This window comes from Mobula hypostoma, chromosome 5, assembly GCF_963921235.1.
Source record: "Mobula hypostoma chromosome 5, sMobHyp1.1, whole genome shotgun sequence".
NCBI classification, from domain to species: domain Eukaryota; kingdom Metazoa; phylum Chordata; class Chondrichthyes; order Myliobatiformes; family Myliobatidae; genus Mobula; species Mobula hypostoma.
The window spans coordinates 191,779,829-191,805,992 of NC_086101.1; the positions used below are offsets into that span (position 1 = coordinate 191,779,829).

General features: G+C 47.6%; 1 protein-coding gene across 4 annotated transcripts in view; it reads right to left on the reverse strand.

Moving 5' to 3' along the window:
- Positions 1-204: 204 nt before the first annotated feature.
- Positions 205-26,164, reverse strand: part of hmgcs1 (3-hydroxy-3-methylglutaryl-CoA synthase 1 (soluble)) — a 49,265-nt gene continuing 23,305 nt past the window's right edge. For 2 of the 4 annotated variants that reach the window (XM_063049594.1, XM_063049595.1), the window contains exons 2-9: positions 16,925-17,382; positions 13,257-13,382; positions 11,970-12,134; positions 8,795-8,963; positions 7,193-7,363; positions 6,864-7,096; positions 4,705-4,871; positions 205-869 (exon numbers count right to left, since the gene is read on the reverse strand). In XM_063049594.1, the coding sequence (XP_062905664.1) occupies positions 780-869; positions 4,705-4,871; positions 6,864-7,096; positions 7,193-7,363; positions 8,795-8,963; positions 11,970-12,134; positions 13,257-13,382; positions 16,925-17,372 (1,569 nt within the window). In that variant the 5' untranslated portion in view covers positions 17,373-17,382 and the 3' untranslated portion in view covers positions 205-779. Of the gene's footprint in view, positions 870-4,704; positions 4,872-6,863; positions 7,097-7,192; positions 7,364-8,794; positions 8,964-11,969; positions 12,135-13,256; positions 13,383-16,924; positions 17,383-24,359; positions 24,598-26,164 lie in introns of those variants that run through there. The other 2 variants (XM_063049596.1, XM_063049593.1) reach the window with 2 other exon arrangements.

Here is a 26,164-nt window from a genome sequence, read left to right on the forward strand (position 1 = left end):
GCACCGGTCTCTGCCGTTCCTTTAGATTCATCAGCTGCATGGAGAGGGGAAGCCTGGTGCATGGGCAACAGTTTGCTCTCCATATCGTACTGCCCTGGTTTGCAGATCAAATATAGATGGCTAGGACACAACCTCATGATCGACCTCAACCAACAGAGGCCTCACTCCCCACCTCCCCTGCTCCAGGAAACCAAATTCACAAGCTGTTTGTATATATTTTTATTTAAAAAGAACTTTACAATGGATCCTAGATTTGTTAACACATTTTGTGTTTTGGATGTAGTTTAATTAACGTTTCTTTTTACACAGCGGATTAAATTAAATCCCAACAGCTCGATAGTCACAAACAGCAGCTGGGGGTAGGGGGGACGGCTGAACAGCATTGCACGTCATTGACTCTGGTGCCAACTCACTGTGCATACTGAACTCTCAGCTAGAATATCGAACAGCTAAATTACAGAGCATATAAACAGGTGGGGGTACAAGGGGCAGCTCCAAACGCACCCCAGCACCAGACAACAAACAGAATTAAAAATAATTACAGCGTCTGATTGCAAATAAAATGAAACAGCCGATGGGCATTGGGGGCAAGGGGTACACACACCAACTGTACATCAAGGCAACCGGCCCGCAGAATTCCCATGCAATCCTTCCCTGGATTCCGGCCGTGACCCAGTGACCTTGCTTCTGGAAGGATCGATCTCCGGTCGCAGTGGGGTGGTGCTGGGCGGATTCTCTCCCCCTCCCCACCTATCCCATCCGTGGGGGTGTGTGGTCAGTCAGTGGCCTCCATTGGTGACGCTTGCGGTGCCAGGCTGGGAGGCCGTCGCTGGGATCCTGGGCATTTTTTTCGCTGGACTGGGTGCAGACTGGGAAAGAAGGTGAATATCGTTAGACGCATGGTTGTGAAGATAGTGCTGGTGTGTGGAGACTGCCCCCTACAGGTTCACTCACTACTTCCATTATAATCGTCCTACACAGAAATCCAAGTTCTGTCTTTACAAATTACTAATAATGTTCTTTCACCCTTTATTTAGAAACTTAGAGACACAGCACAGAACAGATCCTTCCAGCCCACCAAGCTGCACCGCCCAGCAACCCCTGAATTAACCCGAGCTCATCACAGGACAACGTACAATGACCAATTAACCTACAAACCCATACGTCTGTGGACTGTGGGAGCAAACCCACACGCACAGGGGAAGAAGGTACAAACTTTTTTACAGAGGATGCTGGATTTGAACCCCAAACTCCAGTGCCCCAAGCTGTAATAGCATTGCACGAACTACTACGTAGTTTGTTTTACCCTGTTCCAGCTCAAAGCGCTGTGGAATGATTTGATCTGTATGGGAGACTGAGAACTGAACCTCAGTACATGGTGACCATCATAAATCAGTGCAATGCGAGATACTGCCAATGGTGGGAGGGATGTGTCCATGTGACATCAGGTAGTGTAGCGGCTACTGCAATCGCTTTACAGCGTCAGTGATAACCGATTGCTGTTCAATTCCCACCGCTGTCTGTAAGGAGTTTGCACGTTCTCCCAGTGACCGTGGGCTCCCTCCCACAGTCCATAGACATAGTTACGGGCAGACTACGTTGGCGGCAGAAGTGTGGTGACACTTGCATAATCCTTACTGATTTGATTTAATGCAAACAAAGCATTTCACTGCATGTTTCGGTGTTTGATGTACACGTGACAAACACAGCTGATCTTTTTAAAAAAAAATCAATAAACTTATGACCAATTTGCTAATCTATTACCGTAGTTGTGACAAGATAACAGGAACTCCTGACCTCATAATCTACCTTGTTATGACCTTACATCTTGTCTGTCTGCACTGCACTTTCTCTGTAACTGTTACACTTTACTCTGCATTCTGTTATTGTTTTCCCTCGTTCTACCTCAATGCTCTGTGTAATGATGTGATCTGTATGAACAGTACGCAAGGCAAGATTTTCACTGTACCTCGATTCATGTTACCAATTGAAGCCGCCCCCAGCCCCGAGAGTGTCCTGCAATTTGTCCACAACCCCACACCACCTCAATTCAACCCCTCCCCCGAGAGTTCCATGCACCTCACCCACAACCCCACACCACCTCAATTCACATGCCACTGCCCCTCGGTCATCACCACCCACCTTTCCCCCTACTTCACATCCCCACCCACCCAACCCCTGCCTCCGGCCCTCAACCACTCTCCTAATGCCCCTCCATCCCCCTCTCTCAACCCAACAGCTCGCTGTAATCCCAATCACCTCCCATACTCCACATACAGTACAACACCTTTCAGAGAATATAAAACTCTACAGCAGAGTACATGTCCCTTGGCCCATGACCTTTTAGCCAAAGCCACAATCCTTCCCTCCCACATAGCCCTCCATTTTTTTAAATCTGTGCCTATCGATGGATGGCAGGGTGGAGATACGTCTCTACCAAAGGAGGTGCAAGGCACTCCTTCCCTCTGCTGGACTGCAGGTCACCCTTGGGCAAGTATCACATCTGCTTAGCCCCCTGATCAGGATCACATGAAGCCATGGGAGCAGGCGGTGGATGGTCAAATGAGAAACTGGTGCATATCAAGTCCTGGTTATGTGACCACTGATGCCAGGCAGACTATCTCTGAAAGTATTGATAATGGCCAGGATCACCCATCTTGTGAAGGCACTGCCTGGAAGAAGTTAATGGTAAACCACTTCTATAGAAAAATTTGCCAAGAACAATCATGGCTTTGAAAAGACCATGATCGCCCACGTCACATGGCACGGCCCATAATGATGGTGATGATGTGTCTAACTAGGAGTTGTCCCTATTATATCTGCCTCTACCATCATGCTTCAACTGCTCTGTGTAAAAAAACCTACCTTTGACATCCCCTCTATATTTGCCTCCTTGTTCATCAGTCACTGAAAGTAAGCATGCAGGTACAGCAGGCAGTGAAGAAAGCTAATGGCACATTGGCCTTCATAACAAGGGGAGTTGAGTATAGGAGCAAAGAGGTCCTTCTGCAGCTGTACAGGGCCCTGGTGAGACCACACCTGGAGTATTGTGTGCAGTTTTGGTCTCCAAATTTGAGGAAGGACATTCTTGCTATTGAGGGAGTGCAGCATAGGTTCACAAGGTTAATTACAGGGATGGCGGGGCTGTCATATGTTGAAAGATTGGAGCGACTGGGCTTGTATACACTGGAATTTAGAAGGATGAGAGGGGATCTGATTGAAACATATAAAATTATTTAGGGATTGGACATGCTAGAGGCAGGAAACATGTTCCCGATGTTGGGGGAGTCCAGAACCAGAGGCCACAGTTTAAGAATAAGGGGTAGACCATTTAGAACGGAGTTGAGGAAAAACTTGTTCACCAAGAGAGTTGTGGATCTGTGGAATGCTCTGCCTCAGAGGGCAGCGGAGGCCAATTCTCTGGATGCTTTCAAGAAAGAGTTAGATAGAGCTCTTAAAGATAGTGGAGTCAAGGGATATGGGGAGAAGGCAGGAACGGGGTGCTGATTGTAGGTGATCAGTCATGATCACAGTGAATGGCGGTGCTGGCTCAAAGGGCTGAATGGCCTACTCCTGCACCTACTGTCTATTGTCTATTGCCTCCAATCATCCTAACATAAGGATGCCTCCTTATATTAGCCATTTCCGCCCTGGGAAAAAGTCTCTGGCTGTCCACATGGGCGATGTCTCTTATCATCTGGTCTACCTCTATCCAGTTGTCTCTCATTCTCCCTCCTTATAACATTCAAGGCCATTTGGCCCATCAAATACCTGTAAGATCTCAGATCAATCCCAGTAATCCCATTCACCACATTTCTCTCTCGTGTCCACCAACACTCTTTACGTTCTTCTACCTCTCACCCTCTCACTCCAGTGGCAATTAACCCCTGACCCACGTCACTGGGATGTGGGAGGAAACCCATCAGGTGTAGAACGTGCAAACTCCACAGGACAGCAGCAAAGGTTGGGATCGAACCTGGCTCTCTGGAACTGTGAGGCAGCATCCAAAACTACATTGAAGCCCCTCTCCGCTCTCTATCCTCCCTCCTGTTGTTCCTCACCCCTCATTGTGTTGTGAGGAGAGAATCAGAACACCCAGGAAAACAGGCAAACCCCACACAAGGATAGCAGCAAATGTCAGGTTCAAACCCGGTCTCTAGAGTTGTGGAACAGCAGCTCTAACCAGCGTGCCACTGAGCTGCTCCAAACTACACTGGAGCCTAGTTCTCTCTCCCTTCAGCTCCAGAACATCATCCACCCTCCTCCACTGCACCCCTCCAATACCAACCCCATCCCTTATGCCTCTGTTCCCCGCCTCACCCCTCTGTCCACTCGCATCCATTGCCTTCCTCCTCCTCTCCTACTCTGACACCTGCCGCTGCCATTTCCCCATCTGTATCCTACCCTATTTATTTATTTAGAGAACAGGTCCTTCCGGCTCTTTGAGCTGCACCACCCAGCAACTCACCAATTTAATCCCAGCCTAAACACGGGACAATTTACAACGACCAATTAACCTACTAACCCATACATCGCTGGACTCTGGGAGGAAACGCACACACTCACAGGAAAGAATGTACAAACTTGTTCACAGAGGACACTGGAACTTTGATGCCCCGAGGACACAACAGTGTGGTGCTAACCGCTAGGCTATCTTGGTGCCCCAACCCTCCGACACCGCCCCCCACCCTCACCCTCCCCTACCTCTGCAGTGGCAGGGTTGCTGTGGTGCGTGCCGACTGGTGCCTCGAGGCTCCCGTTCTCCAGGAAGGGGCGACGTGCATAGTCCCTCCGGTGCTTCTCGTCCACACGGGTCAGGTACCAGGTGCCGGGAAACAGGTCCTCCACTGCACCCTGGGGCTGCTGTCCGGCTGTAGGGTGAGGATGGGGGTGGAGGTGGGGGGGAGAGGAGACAACATGATCAGCAGATTCAGCAAACATTCAGCAGGGAAGACTCATCTCTGAATATGCAAAGGCTTTTGGTATGTCACCAGACTCTTGCAAATTTCTACAGATGTACGGTGGAGTGCGTTCGGACTGGTTAAATCAGCGTCAGGTATGGAGGGACTACTGCAGAGGGTTGCAAGCTCAGCCAGCTCCATCATGGGCACGAGGCTCCCCAGCACCGAGGACACCTTCAAAGGTGGCATCCATTATAAAGGGACCCCATCACCCAATACATGCCCTCTTCTCATTGCTACCATCAAGATGGTGGTCCAAGACCCTGAAGACTCTCACTCAGCAACTGAGGAGCAGCTTCTTCCCCTCCGCCATCATATTTCTGAATGGACAATGAACCCTTGTACACTGCCTCACTACTTTTTCCTTTATTTTCGCTGTCTTTTTGCACGATTTATTTAATTTAAATTCTTTATGCAGCACTGTGCAAAAGTCTAAGATATATATTTTTTTTATATATATAAATAAAAATATATACACACACAGTTAGGGTGCCTAAGATTTTTCAACAGCACTGTATTACAGTCAACGTGGCACAGAGAGTGAGTTTGTAAATCTGGTAGGAGCAAAGGATGTTGGGATTGGCGAGGGTGGAGTGCTGTGGGAGGGGTGGCGGAGAAGGAGTGCAGGGGTGGGGGGGGGGGTTGTGGTGTGGGTGCAGACACACCCAGCCCTGAGACACCAGGCAAGGTCATTTGATTCCAAACAATTGGTTTATTGATCATTACAGAATGTCTCTCTGGTACTTCCCACTCCCTCCTCTCTCCCTCCCCTTTCCCCAACCATGATTCCCCTCTCCCTGCCCGCTTCCCACTCTCAGTCCACAACAGAGACCCATATCAGAATCAGGTTTACCATCACTCACATAGGTCATGAACTTTGATTTTTTTTTGCGGCAACGGTACAGTGCAATACATAAAATTACTACAGTACTGTGCAAAAGTCTTAAGCACTCTATGTATGTGCAGGAGACAGTGCTATATATACATTTCTTATTGTAATTATGTATTGTAATGTACTGTTGCTGAAAAATAACATATTTCAAGGCATACACAGATATTAAACCTGATTCTGATTCAATACGTGAGGGGATGCACATTGGGAAGAACAGTCAGGATGAGTTACAGCTGCATAGGGCAGGACCCTGGGAAGTACTAAAGAACAAGCCCAAATCCAGCTCCAGGTCTGCAGAAGACAAGCCTGTCCTGGGGTTACGGGACTGCGTACGTGTGTGGGTGGGGGAGAGGAACAGGGCTTGTTTTTGTTGTTGTTTTGGTGCTGTTGTGGTCTGCTGAGCATTGTGGCTGTGCTGTATAGGCACCTGAATGTATGGCGATACTCTCGGGCTGCCCCTACCCATGGGTGTCTCCTCTTCTCTTTTTCTTAGGCCAATCACCTCCGTCCTGGGCCAGTCCTTCACGTTGTCCCCAGGTGTAGTCCATCTTTAAAGACCCTTCCCCTCCCAGGGAGGAGGGCATTGGAGATTTTGCAGCTCTGGGTTTTTAACGGGATGGGGATCGCTCCGATGGTTGAGAAGGGGCTGGTCTCAGCTGAGCTACTGACCCAGGGAGGCTGGTACCCAGGCCGGCTGCGACTGAGCTGCCCCCACCCTCTCCAGCGCTGCGGGGCAGGGAGTTCCAGCACTTGGACAAAGCAACGATGAAGTCGCGGTGACGTATGTCTGAGGCAGGATGGGGGAAGCAGCAGCCGCAGGTGATGATGCTCACCACGCCTGCAGCCCCAGTCCTCCTTGATGGGAGAGCCCCAGGGTTGGAATGATAACCTATTGGGGGGTCGGTGGTGTTGAGACAGGGGTGCAGCGGAGGCAGGGGTTGGGACAGCAGAAGGGAAAGGGGGGTTGAATGTGAGGAAGGAACACCCCCTACTTGAGCCAGTGACCTTACCCAGGTGGTGGGTGTCCTCTCTCATCTTCATACTGGTGGCGAAGACCTCCGGTGCAATCTTCTTGCGCGAATTGAGTCGGGCCTGCAGGTCCGACAGGCTGCCCGCCAGCCTGTCCAGAGCCGAGCCAGGGGCTGCGTCCTGAGTCACCCGCAGGGAGTAGAGGGTGGCAGCCAATCCCGATCCATAGGAGAACAGTCCGATCCTCTGCCCTGCCAGCTGCTTTGCCGAACGCCTGCGGTGGTGGGGAAAGAGGGGAGACGTCAGCCATCAGAGGCGGAGTGTGGTGTACAGAAAACGCGGCTCTCTTCTAGAGTTTCGAGGTACTTACTGCGCCAGGATGGCGGACAGGCAGCCGTAGACGGAGGGTGTGTACATGTTGCCATTCTGGTTGGAGACCATTAGCGAGGGCTGCGTCTTCTCTTTGAAGATCTCGGCGCTGGCCTTCAGAAAGGCCTTTTCCACGTCCCTGTCAAAGTACGTGTCCTCCAGCTTCACGTCCCTGTCACAGAGTGCACACAGCTCGTTAGTCCCAGCAGGCGTCCCCACTCGCAGCCCGCAATCCCAGCAGGGCCACACAGCTCGTTAGTCCCAGCAGGCATCCCTGCACGCTGCCCACAATCCCAGCAGGCATCCCTGCACGCTGCCCGCAATCCCAGAAGGGCCATACAGCTCGTTAGTCCCAGCAGGCGTCCCTGCACGCTGCCCACAATCCCAGCAGGCGTCCCTGCACGCTGCCCGCAATCCCAGCAGGGCCACACAGCTCGTTAGTCCCAGCAGGCGTCCCCGCTCGCAGCCCGCAATCCCAGCAGGGCCACACAGCTCGTTAGCCCCAGCATGACTCCCCATGAGCTGCTCTCAATCTCTCTTACTAATCAAGAATCTATCAGTCTCTGCCGTAAATAAAAGCGATGATTTGACCTCCACTGCTGTCTGTGGTAACTAATTCCTCAGATTCACTATCCTCTGGCTAAAGAAATTCATCTTCAGCTGTGTTTATTTTAGGTATTTAGAGATACAGTGCGGAACAGGCCCAATCAGCCACGTCACCCGGCAACCCACTGATTTAACCCCAGCCTAATCGCAGGATGATTTACAATGACTACCTTACTGGCCCTTACACCTTTGGACTGTGGGAGGAAACCCACACGTACAGATGGGGAGATTGTACAGACTTTCTAATACAGGACGTTGAACTCTGATGCCCCGAGGTATAATAGTGCTGCACTAACCACTACGCTACATCAGAGGGGTGTCCCTTTATTCTGAGGCTGTGCCCTCTGGTCCTCGACACTCCTGCTTGTGGAAACATCTTCTCTACGTCCTTGCAAATAATCTATTTCCCTCCACAGATGCTGCCTGAGTCACTGAGTACCTCCAACTTCCAGTATCTGCAGTCACTTGTGTCTCATTCATTATTGAGTGGAAACAGGCCCTTCAGCCCATTGAGTCTGTGCTGAACAGTAGGAGCTTGAGGAGATTTGACACGTCACCAGAAATTGTTGCAAATTCAAACAGATTTATGGTGGAGAGCATTCTGACTGATTGTGTCAATATGGAGGCTCCAACAGGCCGGATTGCAAAAGGTGGCAGAGGGCTGTAAACTTAGTCAGATTCATCAGTGGCACAACCTGGATATGCTCAAAACGCGATGCCTCAAGAATGGCAGCAACCATTACCACTGAGGATGTGCTCTCTTCTCATTACTACCATCAAGGAGCAGGTACAGGAGCCTGAAGACACACACAGCCTGTCAGGAACAGTTTCTTCTCTACCATCAGATTTCTGAACACTCCGTGAACTTACCTCACTATTGTTAAAAATACATATTCTTATTGTAATTTATAGTAATCTTTATGTCTTGCACTGCATTGCTGCCACATTTCACAAGGAGCCAGTGTTTATTAACGAAACCAATTGGGAACCCACTCACCTGAAGGCCTCCAGGCCACTGAAGATGCCGCTCTCAGTGTTAGGCTTCGAGTCACGGAGGAAGTCATTGAGCAGCAGGCGGGCCACTGACTTCTGGACCAGTTTGCAGTAGGGGGTGTGGAACACCAAGTAGTCGAAGTCCTGCAGAGTGAACCGGGCATCGCTACCCTCTGAAACACAACGCACAGGATGCAGCACTGCCATCAAAACCGTACCGGCTGGTCAATTCACACCCACCACGGGAGGGCCATTCACCCCATCAACTCCCTCCTTGCACCTTCAGAGAATTGCTCCTGCACACAAAACTAACCTCAACAAAGCTCACCTCTGTCCCAGGATACTGACGGACATTTACCGCTGTACCATTGACAGCATACTCACCAACTGCATCTCAGTGTGGTATGGTAATGGTTCTGTATCGGACCGCAAAGCACTCCAGCGTGAAAACTGCCCAGCGGATTATCGGCACCCAATTGCCTACCACTGAGAACATCTACCATAAACGCTGCCTGGGAAGGGCGAAAAGCATCATCAGGGATGCATCTCACCCTAACCATGGACTTTTTACTCTCCTCCCATCCGGTAGGCGCTACAGGAGCCTCCACTCCTGCACCAGCAGGCACAGGAACAGCTTCTTCCCTGAGGCTGTGACCCTGCTGAACCTCTCATCACAGTGCTAAGCAGTATTGCATCAGTATTGTCCTGTCTCAGTACTTTTATATTTGTGTGCTGTAGCACTTTTTTTGTTCGCAGTTATTTTGTAAATAACACTATTCTTTGCATTTCTGGTCAGATGCTAAATGCATTTCATTGGCTTTGTATCTGTACTCGACACAATGACAATAAAGTTGAATCTAATCTAATCAGAACCAGAGGCCACAGTTTAAGGATTAGGGGTAGGCCATTTAGAACGGAGTTGAGGAAAAACTTTTTCACCCAGAGAGTGGTGGGTATATGGAATGCTCTGCCCCAGAAGGCTGTGGAGGCCAAGTCTCTGGATGCTTTCAAAAAAGAGACAGATAGAGCTCTTAAAGATAGTGGAATCAAAGGTTATGGGGATAAGGCAGGAACTGGATACTGATTGTGGATGATCAGCCATGATCACAGTGAATGGCGGTGCTGGTTCGAAGGGCTGAATGGCCTACTCCTGCACCTATTGTCTATTGTCTAATCTACCATTCAGTCACAGAACATTAAAGAATAGGAACAGGCCCTGTGATTAAACTAATTAAATTCCTCACTAAACCAATTCCTTCTGCCCACACAATATCTGTACTCCTCCATTCCCTGCATTAAGAGCCTGTCAGATGCCTCTAAGGCATCTACCTCCACCACCACCCTGAGCAGTACTTCCAGGCAACCACCACCCTCCATGGCAAGGCCACCCTGAGGTCAGAGGAGCAACACCTCAGATTCCATCTAGGTAGCATCCAACCTGATGGCATGAATATCAACTTCTTTTTTCAGTAAGATTCCCACCCCTCCCCCCTCTTCTTCTATATCTCGCTCTGGCCTATCACCTCCCCCTGGTCCCCCTCCTCCTTCCCTTTCTCCTATGGTCCACCCTTCTCTCCTATTAGATTCCTTCTCCAGCCCTTTACCTTTCCCACCACCTGACTTTACCTATCACCTCCAGCTATCCTCCTTCCCCTCCCCACACCATTTTATTCTGGCACCTTCCTTTTCACTCTTGGCCTGAAACGTCAACTGTTTATTCAGTTTTATAGATGCAGCCTGACCGGCTGTGTTCCTCCAGCATTTTGCATGTGTTACTCACCGCTCATTGTGTAAAAAAACTTGCGACACATCTCCCTGAGCTTTCCCTCCATCATCTTAAATGCATGCCCTCTCACATTAGACGTTTCAGGCCTGGGAAAAGGATGGCAACACACACCAAAGTTGCTGGTGAACGCAGCAGGCCAGGCAGCATCTCTAGGAAGAGGTACAGTCGACGTTTCAGGCCGAGACCCTTCGTCAGGACTGAACGCTGCTGTGTTCACCAGCAACTTTGATATGTGTTGCTTGAAATTCCAGCATCTGCAGAATTCCTCCTGTCTGGGAAAAGGATACCCACTCTCAACTCTATCTGTGCCTTTCAATTTTATAAGCCTCTGTAAGCCTCTCCTGTTTCAGAAAAAACAACCCCAGCTTGTTCAGCCTCTCCGCATACCACAAGCCTCTAATCCAGTTAGAATCCTGTTGGCTCTTCTGCACTCTCTCCCAAGTCTCCACATCATTCCTATAATGGGGCAATCAGTACTCTACGCAATGCAGCCTAACCAGAGTTTAGGAGAGTGGGAAAGGGTCCATTTGTGTAATGTCAGGCCTGTATCACACACATAACCCAACAACCGAGGAGTGGACTTGTAGAGGTTTATAAAATCACGAGGGCATAAATAAGGCGAATGGTGACAATCATGACCCCAGGGAAGAGCAATCCAAAATGGAAGGGCAGAGGTTTAGTTCGAGAGAGACAAGATTAAATGGAGACCTGAAGGGCAAGCTTTCAGCAGAGAGGATGAGGGGTATATGGACCAAGCTGCCAGAGGTTCAACATGCACAAGGATAGGGGTGGTTAAAGATAAAGATTAGCTTTATTTGTCAACATGCACAAGGATAGGGGAGGTTAACGATAAAGATTAGCTTTATTTGTCACATGTACATCAAAACACACAGTGAAATGCTTAATTTCCGAGGGTGTGCAAGTGTCACCATGCCACCAGCATGTCCACAACTCACAAATTCTAACCCGTACATCTTTGCAATGCAGAAGGAAACTGGAGCACCCGCAGGAAAACTATGTGGTCACTGGGAAAACGTACAAACTCCTTATAGACAGTGGCAAAATTAAACCCCGATCACTGTCCTATGAACTGTGATATGAAACACGAGCCCACCATCCCAGACAAGTTTTCAACACACAGGATAGTGGGTGTAGGAACGAGCCAACACAGCAAGTGGTTGAGGGTCACATAATTATAGCATTTAACAGACATTAAGCCAGGTACAAGGATAGGAAGGGTTTAGAGCAGGGGTTTCAGACCATGGACCAACACCATTAACTGAGGGGCCCGTGACCCCAGGCTGGGAACCCGTGGGCCAAACACAGACAAATAGGACCAGCTCATGAGGCAACTGGGCCAACATGGGCTAGTTGGGCTGGAGAGTCTGCTCACCTTTCTGCTTCTGTGCCTGGTACTTGTTGCAGTAGAACCTGTAGCAGTGGTCAAGCGCACTGAGGTAGCACTGAATGGAGAGCTTGCCATCCACCACAGGGTACTCTGACACCATGTCGGGCTTGTAGAAGTCGTACACGTGCTGCATGTGGGTCCCACGCAGCCCTGTGGGGAAGGGTACAGTCAGCATTTACAATGCTAGCCCAGGGCAACCACAGAGGCAAACAACCTTCGCACGAGGTGCACACAGACACCTGCATTCAGCAATGAGCAGGCCCCACACACTCACTCACGACTGGCTGGAGACTTACAGAGATGCACAAGGCCATTCAACCCATCAGATCCATGCTGGCTCCCAACGATAAATTCAAGTTTTAAAGAAAATCTTTATTTATTTAGAGATACTGTGTGGAATAGGCAGTTCCAGTCCAATGAGCCACACCAACCAGAAACTCACGTTTTTAAACCTATCCTAACCATAGGCTAACTTACAATGACTAATTACCCTACCAGCCGTTACGTCTTTGAACTGTGGGAGGAAACCACATGGTCACTGGTAGAATGTACAACCCCTTACAGATGACACCAGAACTGAACTCCCAACTGTAATAGCATTGCACTAACTGCTACAGTACTGTGGCACCCAAACTAGTTCATTGTCACCTGACCATACATATATACATCACACACAGCACATAAAACAAAATATTACCACAAATAAGTTAATAAAATATAATTCAAAAAGCATGCGAAGTACATATCAAAGGTCGCTGTCCTAGTGATGACACCCCAGTGTTGGCAGGATATTCATCAGTCTCACTTATTAATAATCTCATCAGTCCAATTCCCACCCCTCGTATTCTCAGGGTGGAGGAGCAACACCTCATATTGCATCTGGGTGGCCTCCAACCAGATGGCATGAACATCAATATCTCTAACTTCCAGTGATTTCTTACTACCCCGCCTTCTCTCTTTTTTCATCCCCCCTCTCCCAGCTTGTCTCCTCGTGCCGACTTTGGGCTCTGGGCTCACTGACTTCAGTCTCTGACATTCGGGCTGCCAACTCACAGGCCTCTGAGCCTGGGACTCGCTGGCCTGGGGAGACGAGGCAGTCGGGAAGGTTCTCTCCTAATGTGCTGAGCACCGTGGGAGGTGCCCTTTGAGGGGATGGGGGTGTTCTACCTCAATGCACTGTGTAATGAATTGATCTGTATGAACAAGCAAGACAAGCTTTTTACTGTAGCTCAATAGAACTCCACATTTGGAGGGAAATTCGTGCTAACGTACCTCGCTCTAATCCCAGGGGTGCGTCAGGTCCGACCAGCATTGCAACGGCGCCGGCCCCTCCCGTGGGGCGTGCACTCCCGGTAGCGTAGACAGCAATGTCACCGGCAACGACCAATGCGTAGCGTCCTGCCGAGCCACAGGCAGAAAGAAAGTGTTAAGAACACGGATCTCCATCACTCCTACCCGCACCTGCCCCTGAATCATCGCCACGGTGTGGGATTTGGTTTCACCGTAAAGTCAGTTTACCTCCTACACAAATCCTCCTCCTCTGCACACCTGTCTGTTCAACAGACTCCACTGTAAGGGCCACAGATCTCTCAGGCAGAGATACGGTAATGGCCGTATCTCAGATTGCGTTAGAGAAGGTTTCATGCTATTTACAGAATTGTCAGATATCACCCATTGTGTCTTACATGTGCACAAGTTAAGATTTGAGAATTTATATTTGTGTGCTGGATATGATCAAGAAATAGGTAATTCTGCAGTAGCACATACTCCTATAACGTAATGCAAAAGTTTCAAATGAGGAACACTGCTTGTATTATAAGGCCAAAGGAGCAGAATTAGGCCACTTGGCTCACTGGGTCTGCTCTGCCACTTCATCGTGGCTGATCTATTTTTCCTCTCAGCCCTGAACTCCTGCCTTCTCCCCCTATCCATGCATGCCCTGATCAATCAAGAATCTATCAGCCTCTGCCTTAAATATACACAATGACTTGGCCTCCACAGCCGCCTGTGGCAACGAATTCCACAGATTCACCACCCTCTGGCTGAAGAAATTCCTCCTCATCTCTGTTCTAAAAGAATGCCCCTCTATTCTGAGACTGCGTCCTCTGGTCATGCGCTCTCCCACCATAGGAAACGTCCTCTCCACATCCACTCTATCAAGACTTTTCAACATTCGATAAGTTTCAATGAGGCCACCTCTCATTCTTCTGAATTCCAGTGAAAACAGGCCCTTTATATGACAAGCTTTTCAATCCTGGAATCATTTTTGTGAACCTTCTCCAATGTCAGCACATCCTTTCTGAGATGAGGGGCCCAAAGCTGCTCTCAATACTCCAAGTGATGTCTCACCTGTGCTTTATGAAGCCTCAACATTACATCCTTGTGGGCTGCTTTTGTGTAGCTGAATTAGGTAAGGACATAACGCTGAGGCTTCATAAGGCATTGGTCAGACCACACTTGGAGTGCTGTAAGCAGTTTTGGGCTCCTTATCCAAGAAAGGATGTGCTGGAATTGGAGAGGGTCCAGAGGAAGTTCACAAGAATGATCCTGGAAATGAAAGGGTTAACACGCAGTACTGTGCAAGTCTTAGGCACATGTAAAACAAATTCTGTAAAGCAAAGATGCTTTCAAAAATAATTAAATTACAAGTTTTCAAATATCAAAAAATTTACTACGAAGAGCAGCAAACAAAAAAAAAAATCAAATCAGCATTTGGTGAGACCACCGTCTGGTTAGAACTGCTTGCATTCTCTTAGGTACACTGTCATGCAGTTTATTAATAATAAAGAAATTTTTAAAAATCGGATAGTAGGTTCTTCCAAGCATCTTGGAGAACTTGCCACAGTTCTTCTACAGACTTTGGCTGTCTCATTTGCTTCTGTCTCTCTCCAGGTACTCCCAGACAACCTCAATGATGTTGAGATTGGGGATCTGCGGAGGCCGTAACATCTGAAACCATATAAAAAATGTCGGGTGCCTAAGACTTGCACAGTCTGTATGAGTAGGATTTGATCGCTCTGGGCCTGTACTCGCTGGAGTTTAGGAGAAAGGGGGAATCTCACTGAAACCCATCAAATATTGAACAGCGCAGACAGAGTGGATGTGGACCGCATGTTTCCTAGAATGGGGACGTCTAGGACCAGAGTGACGTTGATTTAAAACAGAGGTGGAGAGGACTTTCTTTAGCCAGAGGGTGGTGTATTTGTGGAATTCATTGCCACAGATGGCTGTGGAGGCTGTCATTGGGTATAATTAAAGTGAAGGTCAATAGGTTCTTGGTTTAGGCAGCGTGTGAAAGGTTACGGGAAGAAGGCAGTAGAATGAGGTTGAGAGGGATAATAATCAGCTATGATGGAATGGAAGAATTGACTCAATGAGTAACAAACAATCTGCTGGAGGAACTCAGCGGGTCAAGCAACATCCATGGGCGGGAAGGAATCACTGACGTTTCGGATTAAAACCCTACATCAGGAGTCAGGCACAATCCTTGTCCTGGAGCAGAGTCCAGAGCTGAAACATCAACAGTTCCTTCCCCCCACACATTCCTTGACCCGCTAAGTTCCTCCAGCAGATTGTAACCACAACAGGCAGCATCTACGGAGGGGAACAAAGAGTTGACATTTTGAGCTGAAGCTGTTCATCAGAAATGGAAAGGCAGGATCTCCAAGTGGCTACTTACTTCAATCAGCTTTCCATTCCAAGTCTAACAGGTTGGTCGATGGCCTCCTCTACTGCCACGATGAGGTCACACTCAGGTTGGAGGAGCAACTTGTCGAGGTAGCCTCCAACCTGATGTCATGAACAGAATTTCCCTAACTTGCGTATATTCCCCTTCCCCTTCTCCCATAGCCCCAACTTCGGCCCGCTTTCTTTCTAGTCCTGATGAAGGGTCTGCCTGAAATGTTGACTCTTTATTTCTCTCCATAGATGCTGCTCGACTTTCTGAGTTCCTCTGTGTGTGTGTGTGTGGGTGTGTGCGTGTGTGTCTTGTACATCTTTAATAAAGGCAAAGGAGATTGATGTAGATGGGTAAAAAAGACGCAGTGGACGTAGGACCTGCTTCTGTGTGTTTTGAACAAGCTGAAGTTGTGAAGGGTTGTATTAACAACATTCATTTTGAGATGCTTAGAATATAAAAGCAAGAATGTGAAGCTGAGGCTTTACAAGGCATTCATCAGCACTGTGAGCAGTTTTAAGCCCTATTAAGAAAGGATGTACTGGAATTGGAGAGGGAACAGAGGAGATTCTCATGAATGAAAAGGGGGAACGTCGACTCAGACCATGAGAGGCCTGCGTCAGGCATTTTCATGCCTTACAAGGAACAGGTTGGAAGTCTGTGCAGGGCGCCACTCCTTGCACAGACTAGAGCAATGTGTGATTAAGTGCCTTGCTCAATGGCCCAAACACGCTGCCACAGCTGAGGCTCAAACTAGCGACCTTGAGATCACTAGACGAACGCCTTAACCACTTGACTACGTGCCCAAAATGAATGAAAGGGTTAATATATAAGCAGTATTTGATGGCTTTGTATCTGTACTTGTTGGAGTTTAGAAGAATGAGGGGGATGTAATTGAAACCTCTTGTGTATTGAAAGGCCTAAAGTGGATGTGGAGAGGATGTTTCCAATAGTGGGGAAGTCAAGGACCAGAGGGCCCAACCTCAGACGAGTGGGACATCGCTTTGGAACAGAGATGAGAAGCAATTTCTTTAGCCAGAGTAGCCAGAAGGTGGCGTGTCTGTGGAACTCATTGCCACAGACAGCTGTGGAGGCCAAGTCACTGGCGATATTTAAAGCAGAGTTTGATAAGTTCTCAATAAATCCGGGTGTCAGAATGGCCTAATTCTGCGGCAGTGTAGTATGGAAGTCTCGGCGTGTAAGACCAGAGACTCATGGAGATGGGATGCAGCAGGTGGGGGTGAGGGAGGGAGCATGAACCCACCATCCCAGGAGCTGGACTCCACCCAGTTGACAGAGTTGAAGAGAGCAGCCGTGCCCCCATAGCAGGCATTGGTGGTGTCGATGCCCTCGATGTCGGTGTTGCCGGACTCCTCGAAGAGCTGCATCAGCACGGTCTTGACGGACTTGGACTTGTCGATGATGGTCTCGGTGCCCACCTCCAGCCGCCCGATGCTCTCGTAGGGCAGGTTGTTCTGCTCCAACAGGCGCTGCACCACCGTCAGGCAGAGCGAGTTGATGTCCTCGCGGTCCGAGCAGAAGCCCATGCGCGACTGCCCCAAGCCTACTGTGTACTTGCCGGCGTCCACCCCGTCGAATTTCTCCAGCTCAGTCTGCTCCACAAACTGCGCCGGGAAGTAGATCTCCATGGCGATGATGCCCACATCTTTGGGCCAGCGGGCCTCGGCGGTCACGGGAAGGGATCCGGGCATCGTGGAAAGACTAGGGAGACAGAAGGAGAGAGGGAATGAAGATCAGGCACAACAGCTCACACAGCCCCAGGATAACAAAGTGAATCCTGCACACTACGTACACAACACTCCCTTCAGCGATATACTACCCATGAGCTACAGGAGCAGAATTAGGCAGTTCAGCCCATCGAGACCACTCCTGATACCTTTCTCTCCCAAACCATTCCTACCTGAACCCCATTACCAGCCAATGTATGTGTACCTTCTGCCCTCCAAGACGACCACAATCACGTTGTGGTTTGGAGGCCTATGTGCTGGCTGTAATCAGCTTTGGCTCTTGGTAGGGCACCTGGTCCTCGAGGTAAGGGAGGGGAGTTCAGCTCAGGATAACAACCCCGACTGGTAAAACAAAATTGTTACAGAAACAGAAATGAAGAATCCTTCTATGTCTGAATGTTTCAGTATGCAGAACTTCCCACTATTCAGGACATTTACAGAGACAGGTGTGTAAAAAGGGCCCAAAGGATCATCGGGGACCTGAGTCACCCCCAACCACAATCCGGGAAATGGTGCCGCAGCATAAAAGCCAGGACCAACAGGCTTCAGGACAGCTTTTTCCACCAGGCCATCAGACTGATTAATTCACGCTGATACAATGGTATTTCTATGTTATACTGACTGTCCTGTTGTACATGCTATTTATTACAAATTACCATAAATTGCATATTGCACATTTAGACGGAGACATAACATAAAGATTTTTACTCAGGTACGTGAAGAATGTAAGTAATAAAGTCAATTCAGTTCCTGAGTCTGCACCCAGGATCTGCATGACCAACAGTAGTGAAAACCAAGGAAGGTATTGACATGATGAATATCACCAGAGATGGAGGACCTTCATTACTGCTCTAAACACCAGCGGCATAACAGCCAGTAAGTAGCTTCTGCATCAGACATTTCAAGTTCTCCTCTTCTTAACCTAAATAGCAAGGATCTCTCTCTGTACACACCACGCTCTGACATTGACTGGTTAACGGAGCACAGTTCAAACCCATGAGCCATTGTTGCAGGGGTCTCTGCGACAAGGCAGAATTGTCCCAGGACACGATCTGTCAGTGACTGCAGTTCAGCATATCAGCACTTAACCTTGGTGTGAGAGCACGTTACCTGGGACTTGACTGACTATGTCAGCGCAAGCCTTTACTGTCTCGAAATCTTGGCAAATCGTGGTGAAGCTGACAGATACCTGCACAGGCTGCAGGTGAACACAGTAAATCACAGTCTCACACACACAGAAAGAGGGGGAGGGAAAGGAAATTGTGAAGGGAGAGAGACACGCAAAGAGGGTCAGAGAAAAAAAAACATAAAAAGCAGAGGGAAGGAGAGAATGGAGGGACACACACACACACACACACACACAGGGAGGGTGTTGGAATAAGGGAAGGGTGAGGAGAGACAGAAAGAGGGAGAGAGAAGGAGAGAGAAAGGGAGACAGACAGACAGACCAACTGTAATGCAACAATGATGTAGGGCAGTGAGACACTGTGTGGAAAACACACCCATCAATCCCAGATCACTGAGTCACAAGCACACATTTCCGCTGGCACGGAGTATCACATATACATGGCAAGTCCTGACAATCCAAACTTCAAGCAGACTGTAATGCCTTATCAGCCACAAATCACCAGAGAACTCAGTGAATGAGCAGCTTCAGCACAACAATGCCTCCTCCCTCTCGCGCTCTCTCTCTCTCTCACACACACACACGCATACACACACAGTACCTGTAGGCCGTGGGAACGGTGTGGCATTCCACTGCATAAATGCGCAAAGCTGCAGACTGTTAGCAATCCACCCCCGGGCCGCCCACAGTCTGGGTCAGCACGGTGTGGTGACTGGGGCTCAGCCAATGTGCTCCGAGCCCTGACGTAATGCAACACGATCAACACTGACAGCTCAGGGGCGGAGGGGAGGATGCAGATAATACCGGCCCTCGGGAAAGGAGAGGTGGGGGAAGAGGCAGATAGGCAAACAGAGAGAATGCAGGTAACACGCAGCTCTGAAGGAGAAAAGGTGGAGAGAGGCAGGGACAGTAAATGTAGAGGAGTGTGTAGATTTGAGGACAGAGAGAAGCTGTTTAGACGGAATGAGGGGAAACTGCCTGCAGTCCTACACTCTCTGAGAAAGCTGTGATTGTTAGATGATCCAAGGTTTACCCTGCACAGACCATGTTCCAAGCTGCTGAATTTCCAGGCTGTGTAAAGCCCACCATAAACCTCTGCAGCTGACAGAATTGCTGCTCATAGTCGCTCATTCGGTTCAACGTAACGTGTTCATCAGGAACCACCTTCTGAAGTATCTGGGATATTTTTTGTACTATATCAAGGAGACTCTGTAAATGCAGAGAGTCCGGGTGGTCACGGGGAGAACGTACAAACTCCTTACAGACAGTAGCAGGGATGGAACCTGGGTCGTTGGCACTGTAACAGCATTATGCTAACCACCACACTACTGTGCCAACCCAGTAGTGATACATTCTAAAGCATTTTTCAACTCACAATAACAGTAAAGTAGTTCATGGCATTCATTAAAAGCTGGATGACAATTGATGTTAAAGTCAAGATTCAATGACCATAAGACATAGGAGTAGAATTAGGCTTTTCGGCCCATAGTGTCTGCTCCACCATTTCATCATTAAAGACCCCTCACACCCTCTCTGTGAACTGTTTGTTCTACCATCAGGCAAACGTTACAGGAACATCAAAACCACAAGGTTACTAAACAGCTTCCTCCCACAGGCAGTCAGACTCCGAAATAGCTGCTCTACCTGACTCTGCTTTGGACACTTTTAACTTGCACTGGACACTTATAACTTGATTTAACTGACATGTGGCTGTTGTGTTTTACTATTTATTGTTATGTGTATTATTTAGTGCTGCGTTTGTTATGTTATGATTGCACTGCTCCTGAGAAACGCTGTCTCATTCTGCTTGCAGAGCTGATGTACGGTTAGAATGACAATAGAGTTTTTGAATCTTGAATCATGACTAATTTATTATTGCTCTCAACCCCTTTCTCTTGCCTTGTCCACTCTTCAAGAAGAGGGAGAGGCAGAAGAAAGGAAACTACAGGCCAGTTAGTCTGACCTCAGTAGTCGGGACGATTGAGTTGATTGAGGATGACGTTTCAGGGTACTTGGGGTTACATGATAAAATAAGCCATAGTCAGTATGGTTTCCCTAAGGGAAAATCTTGTCTGACAAATGTGTTGGATTCTGTGTAGAAATAACAAGCAAGATAAATAAAGAAGAATCGGTGGATGTTGTATACTTGGATTTTCAGAAGGCCTTTGACAAGATGCCATACACGAGGCTGCTTAACAAGCTATGAGCCCACAGTATTACAGGAAAGATTCGAGCATGGATAAAGCAGTGGCCGATTGGCAGGAGGCAAAGAGTGGGAATAAAGGAAGCCTTTTCTGGCTGGCAGCTGGTGACTTGTGGTGTTCTACAGGGGTCTGTGTTGGGACTGATTATTTTTATGTTATTTATCAATGACTTAAATGATGGAATTGATGTCTTTGTTGCAAAGTTTGCAGATGATATGAAGATAAGTGGAGGGACAGGTAGTTTTGAGGAAGTAGAGAGGCTACAGAAGGACCTAGATAGATTAGGAGAATGGGGAAAGAATTTGCAGATGGAATAGTGTCAGGAAGTGTATGGTCATGCACTTTGGCATTAGAAATAAAAGTACTGACTATTTTCTGAATGAAGAGAAAATACAAAAAACTGAGGGACTTGGGAGTCCTTGTGCAGGATCTCCCAAAGGTCAATTTGCAAGTTGAGTCTGTGGTGAGAAAGGCCAATGCAATTTTAGCATTCATTTCAAGAGGACTAGTATATAAAAGCAAGGATGTAATGTTGAGACTTCATAAAGCACTGGTGAGGCCTCACTTGGAGTATTGTGAGCAGTTTTGGGCCTTTTATCTTAGAAAGGATGTGCTGACATTGGAGAGGGTTCAAAGGAGGTTCACAAAAATGATTCCAGGATTGAATGGTTTGTTATATGAAGAGTGATGGCTTTGGGCCTGTGCTCACTAGAATTCAGAAGAATGAGGGGTGACCTCATTGAAACCTATCAAATGGTGAAAGGCTTGATAGGGTGGATGTGGAGAGCATGTTTCCTAGGGTGGGAGAGTCTAAGACCAGAGGACACAGCCTCAGAATAGAGGGGTATCCTTTCACAATGGAGGTGAGAAGGAATTTCTTTAGCCAGAGGGTGGTGAATCTCTGGAATTCTTTACCACAGGCAGCTGTGGAGGCCAAGTCTTTATGTATATCTAGGGCAGAGGTTGATAATTTCTTGATTGGTCAGGGCATTAAGGGATTTGGGGAGAAGGCAGGAGATTGGGGCTGAGAGGAAAATTAGATCAGCCATGAAGAAATGGTGCAGCAGACTTGATGGGCTAAATGGCCTAATTCGGCTCCTATATCTTATGGTAACCTTTGACACCCTGACTAATCAGGGACCTATAAAACTCCACTTTAAATGACCCAGTCTCCACAGCCGTCTGCGGCGATGAATTCCACAGATTCACCACCCTCTGGCTAAATAAATCAAGTCATGTCAAGTTTATTGTCATTTAACTATAAATATGTATGTAACATATAACTCATATAGAAACCGGTCATTTCTTGAACCAGGGTGTAAAGCACAGTAGTACACATAGCACATGATAACTTATGAAGGAGAAGGAAATTGCTCCTCCTCTCCATTTTAAAGGAAACATCCTTTTATTCTGAGGCGATGCCCTCTGGCCCTACACTCCACTTCTGCTGGAAACATCCTCTCCACGTCCACTCTGTCTAGTGCTTTTCAATATTCGATAGGTTTCAATGAGATCCCACCCGCATTCTGCTAAACTCCAGCGAGTTATAAGGAATGGGGTTATAGCCTGTGAGTGTCCAGTACTGATACAGGACGTCACAAGGAACATTACCATAGCCACCCAAGAAAACCTAGTTGTCAAGTTAGAGCAAGATCTCAAAAATAGCAACAAGACCACAAGACATAGGAATAGAATTAGACCATTCAGCCCACTGAGTCTATCTGCTAGCCCTTCGTGGCTGATTAATAATTCCTCTCAACCCTATTCTCCTACCTTCTCTCCACAATGTCAGACATTAATAACATTTCAAAGAATTTGTACGAGAGAGTGGTGGTAGAGGTAGATACTTCAGGGATTTTTAAGAGACGTTTAGATAGGCACATGAATGTAAGGAAAATGGACATTGTGGAGGCAGAGGGGATTAGACTAGCTGGCTATTTGATTACAAATGTAAACAACAGGAATTCTGCAGATGCTGGAAATTCAAGCAACATACATCAAAGTTGCTGGTGAATGCAGCAGGCCAAGCAGCATCCATAGGAAGAGGCGCAGTCGACGCTTCCTATGGATGCTGCTTGGCCTGCTGCGTTCACCAGCAACTTTGATGTATGTTGATTACAAATGTAATTGGTTTGGCACAACATTGTGGGCTGAAGGGCCTGTTCTTGTGCTGTGCTCTATTAAGTAAGCAATAAAAAACACCAACACAGTGGGTCGAGCCCCAGTTGTGGAGGTAAACAACCAATGTCAAACTCATTGTTTAAATGACATTGATTGTGGGATAACAACCAGCCATGACACCAGAGAAATCTCACTGGTCTTCAAAATGTCAGGGGAGTTCATGTCCACTTCATAACATAGAAGTGTGGTGCGTAGCTAAGTGGTTAGGGCGTTGAACTAGCGATCTGAAGGTCGTGAGTTCAAGTCTCAGCAGAGGCAGTGTGTTATGTCCTTGAGCAAGGCACTTAACCACACAATGCTCCAGTCCACCCAGCTGAAAACAGGTACCGGCAAAATGCTGGGGGTTAACCTCGCGATAGACTGGCGTCCTATCCGGGGGGGGGGGGGGGTACTCAGTTGCTTCACGCCACGGAAACCGGCATAAGCACCAGCCTGATGAGCCTATAAGGCTCAGAACAGACTTTAACTTCTTATAACATAAAACATTGAACAGTGCAGGTTCTTCTGCCCACAATGTTGTGCTGACCTCTTAACCTAGATCAATCTAACTCTTCCCTCCATTGTTTTATCATCCATGTGCATATCTAAGAGCTTCTAAGTGCTCCTAATGTACCTGCCCCTACCACCACCCTGGCAAGACACTCCACACATCCACCACTCTGTGCAAAAAAAAACCTGTGACATCAACCCCCCTCCCCCCAAGACTTTCAACCAATCACCTTAAAATTATGTCTGGTCTCTGGCTGTCCACTCTTGATGCCTCTTATCAACTTATACACCTCCATCAAATCACCCCTCATCCTCCTTCACTCCAAAGAGAAAAGCCCTAGCTCACTCATTCTATCCTCATAAGACATCATCCTGGTAAATTTTGCAGCCTCTCTAAAGCTTCCACATCCTTCCGATAATGAGGCAAGCAGAACTGAACACAATATTCCAAGTGTGGTCTAACCAGGGTTTTGTACAGCTACAGCATCATCTTGCGGCTCCTGAACTCAGAGGATTGAATAATTCTGACTAATGAAGGTCAACACCATATGCCTTTTTAACCACCGTATCAACCTGCATGGCAACTTTGAGGGATCTATGGTCATGGATCTCACGATCCCTGCTCGCCCACACTGCTAAGAATCCTGCATCTTGCCTGTTATCTGAAAAGCTGCGGTACCCATGGTGTTCTGATCAGTCTTGATTGAAGATCTTGCCCTGAAATGTAAACTAGACACTGCCTGACCTGCCGAGTTCCTCCAGCATTTTGTGTCTGTTGCTGATGACACATCATTGTCTCAGCATCCTGCCTTGTGAGCCTGGCTGAAACACATGCTCAGGCCTGTGGAATAAGAGCAGATCACAGAGCCTGGCTCGAACAAGAGCACACGTCCACTGAGACACAGCTAAAGCCCGGAAGCACCTGATTCCTCTCTGTATGACAAGACCTACCTCCTCAGGGTTGTGAACTTATCAGTAACTGTCGCTCGTAGGAAAGTTGTAGAGGCAACGTGTCCACAGCGAGAGCTGCAGTCAGGACACACGAATCGGCCAAGTCTGGCGAGGACACGGAACATGATGGATGAGTTACGTACGTGTGTGACAGACAGCAGAGGCAGCAAGGACAGCTATCCTGAGATCCTGAATGTCCGGCGTCACTGCCTGCATTTATATAGCTAGCTAGGGTCCTCCCCCTCGGACTCTTGTGCTCATTAGTATCAAAGGTCAACAGAAAGTGTCCAACAAAGCAAGTGCAGCAACTGATGAATCATTTACCCATGGTCAGCAGAACAGAGCTCTCAAGATTGCAATTCGAACCTTTCCCCTACTTTCACCAACTTCGAAAACAAGTCAAATCTACCGGAACACTCAGTTGTTAGTAACTCTGTTCAGCCCAGTCTGCTTCCTCAACACCCAAAAACATTCCACCCCTAAGATTCAAGATCGCTTAATGTTGGCAAGGATCTGGAAGCCATTTGACAATTTGAACTGTTTCTTTTTATTTTCCCTAATATGTTTGCCTAAATCAAATGTGTCAATATTACAGCAATCCATGACTTCTGGCAATTTAGAGGGGCTGGCAACATTCAGGATTATTTAATGCCACTTTAGTAAACAAGTGTAAAGGAGAATGAAATAATTGTTACTGCTGATCCGATGCAGCACAAAAAGAAACACATACACACTCAATAAGATAAAGACAATAATTAAAAACATGCCATAAATATAAATACATAATATAGCTTAAATACATAGATTGATCGTATGCTCATAAATTAATGCTAGGGCCAAGAGTGTCTGTACAGAATGTGAAACTAATTAGATAGCTTCATGACCTTAAAAGTTTCTCCAGTAAGTTTTGAAATCTCTTCCAGTTAGTGATCTTGTCACCATCCAGACTCTACAATTACTAACAATCTTTATTTACTCTGGTTTAATTAGTTTACAACTGTAACACTTTCTATCAAGTTAATCTTTTATCCTTAATCTCCACCATTGTAAAATGTTGTGGAACAAAGGAATTGTGTTAAAACCCTGTGTCAGATTGCGAACCTCACCCAAAGATAACAATTTAGAACAACTCTCACATAATGCTGGAGGACCTCAGCAAGCCAGGCAGCATCTATAGAGAGGAATAAAACAGTCGATGTTTTAGGTCCCTTCATCAGGACAATGCACACAATGCTGGAGGATCTATGGAAAGGAATACAGTCAAGGTTTCAGGCTGAGACTCTTCATCATGACAAGGGAGCAGGGAAAAAAACATTAACTGTCTATTTCTCTCCATAAATTCTGCCTGACCTGCTGAGTTCCTCCATAATTTTACGTGTGTTGCTCTGGATTTCCAGCTTCAGCAGAATCTTTGCATGGTAACGTAGCAGTTAGCGTGATGCTATTCAAGCTCGAGGAGTTCAATTCTGTCACCGTTTGTATGTTCTCTGGGTGCTCCAGTTGCCCACAAAAACATACTGTACATACCCGAATCAAAATCTGCGGATGAACCAGTAGGTCTTTAGTCTGCTGAGAGCTAAATCTGTGGTTTTTAAGTCTGGAGTCCCAGGACTATACAAGGAGGCCATTTTCAACTTACGGAGGGATATCTCAAGAACAAAGCAACAATTCCGAACGAGGTTAGAGGCAGAATCGGATGCACGTTAACTTTGGCAGAGTTTGAAAGCCATTACTTCCTACAAAGCAAAACCTAACATCACGAATGGCAGTGACGCTTCATCCCAGATGAACTCAACGCCTTTTAT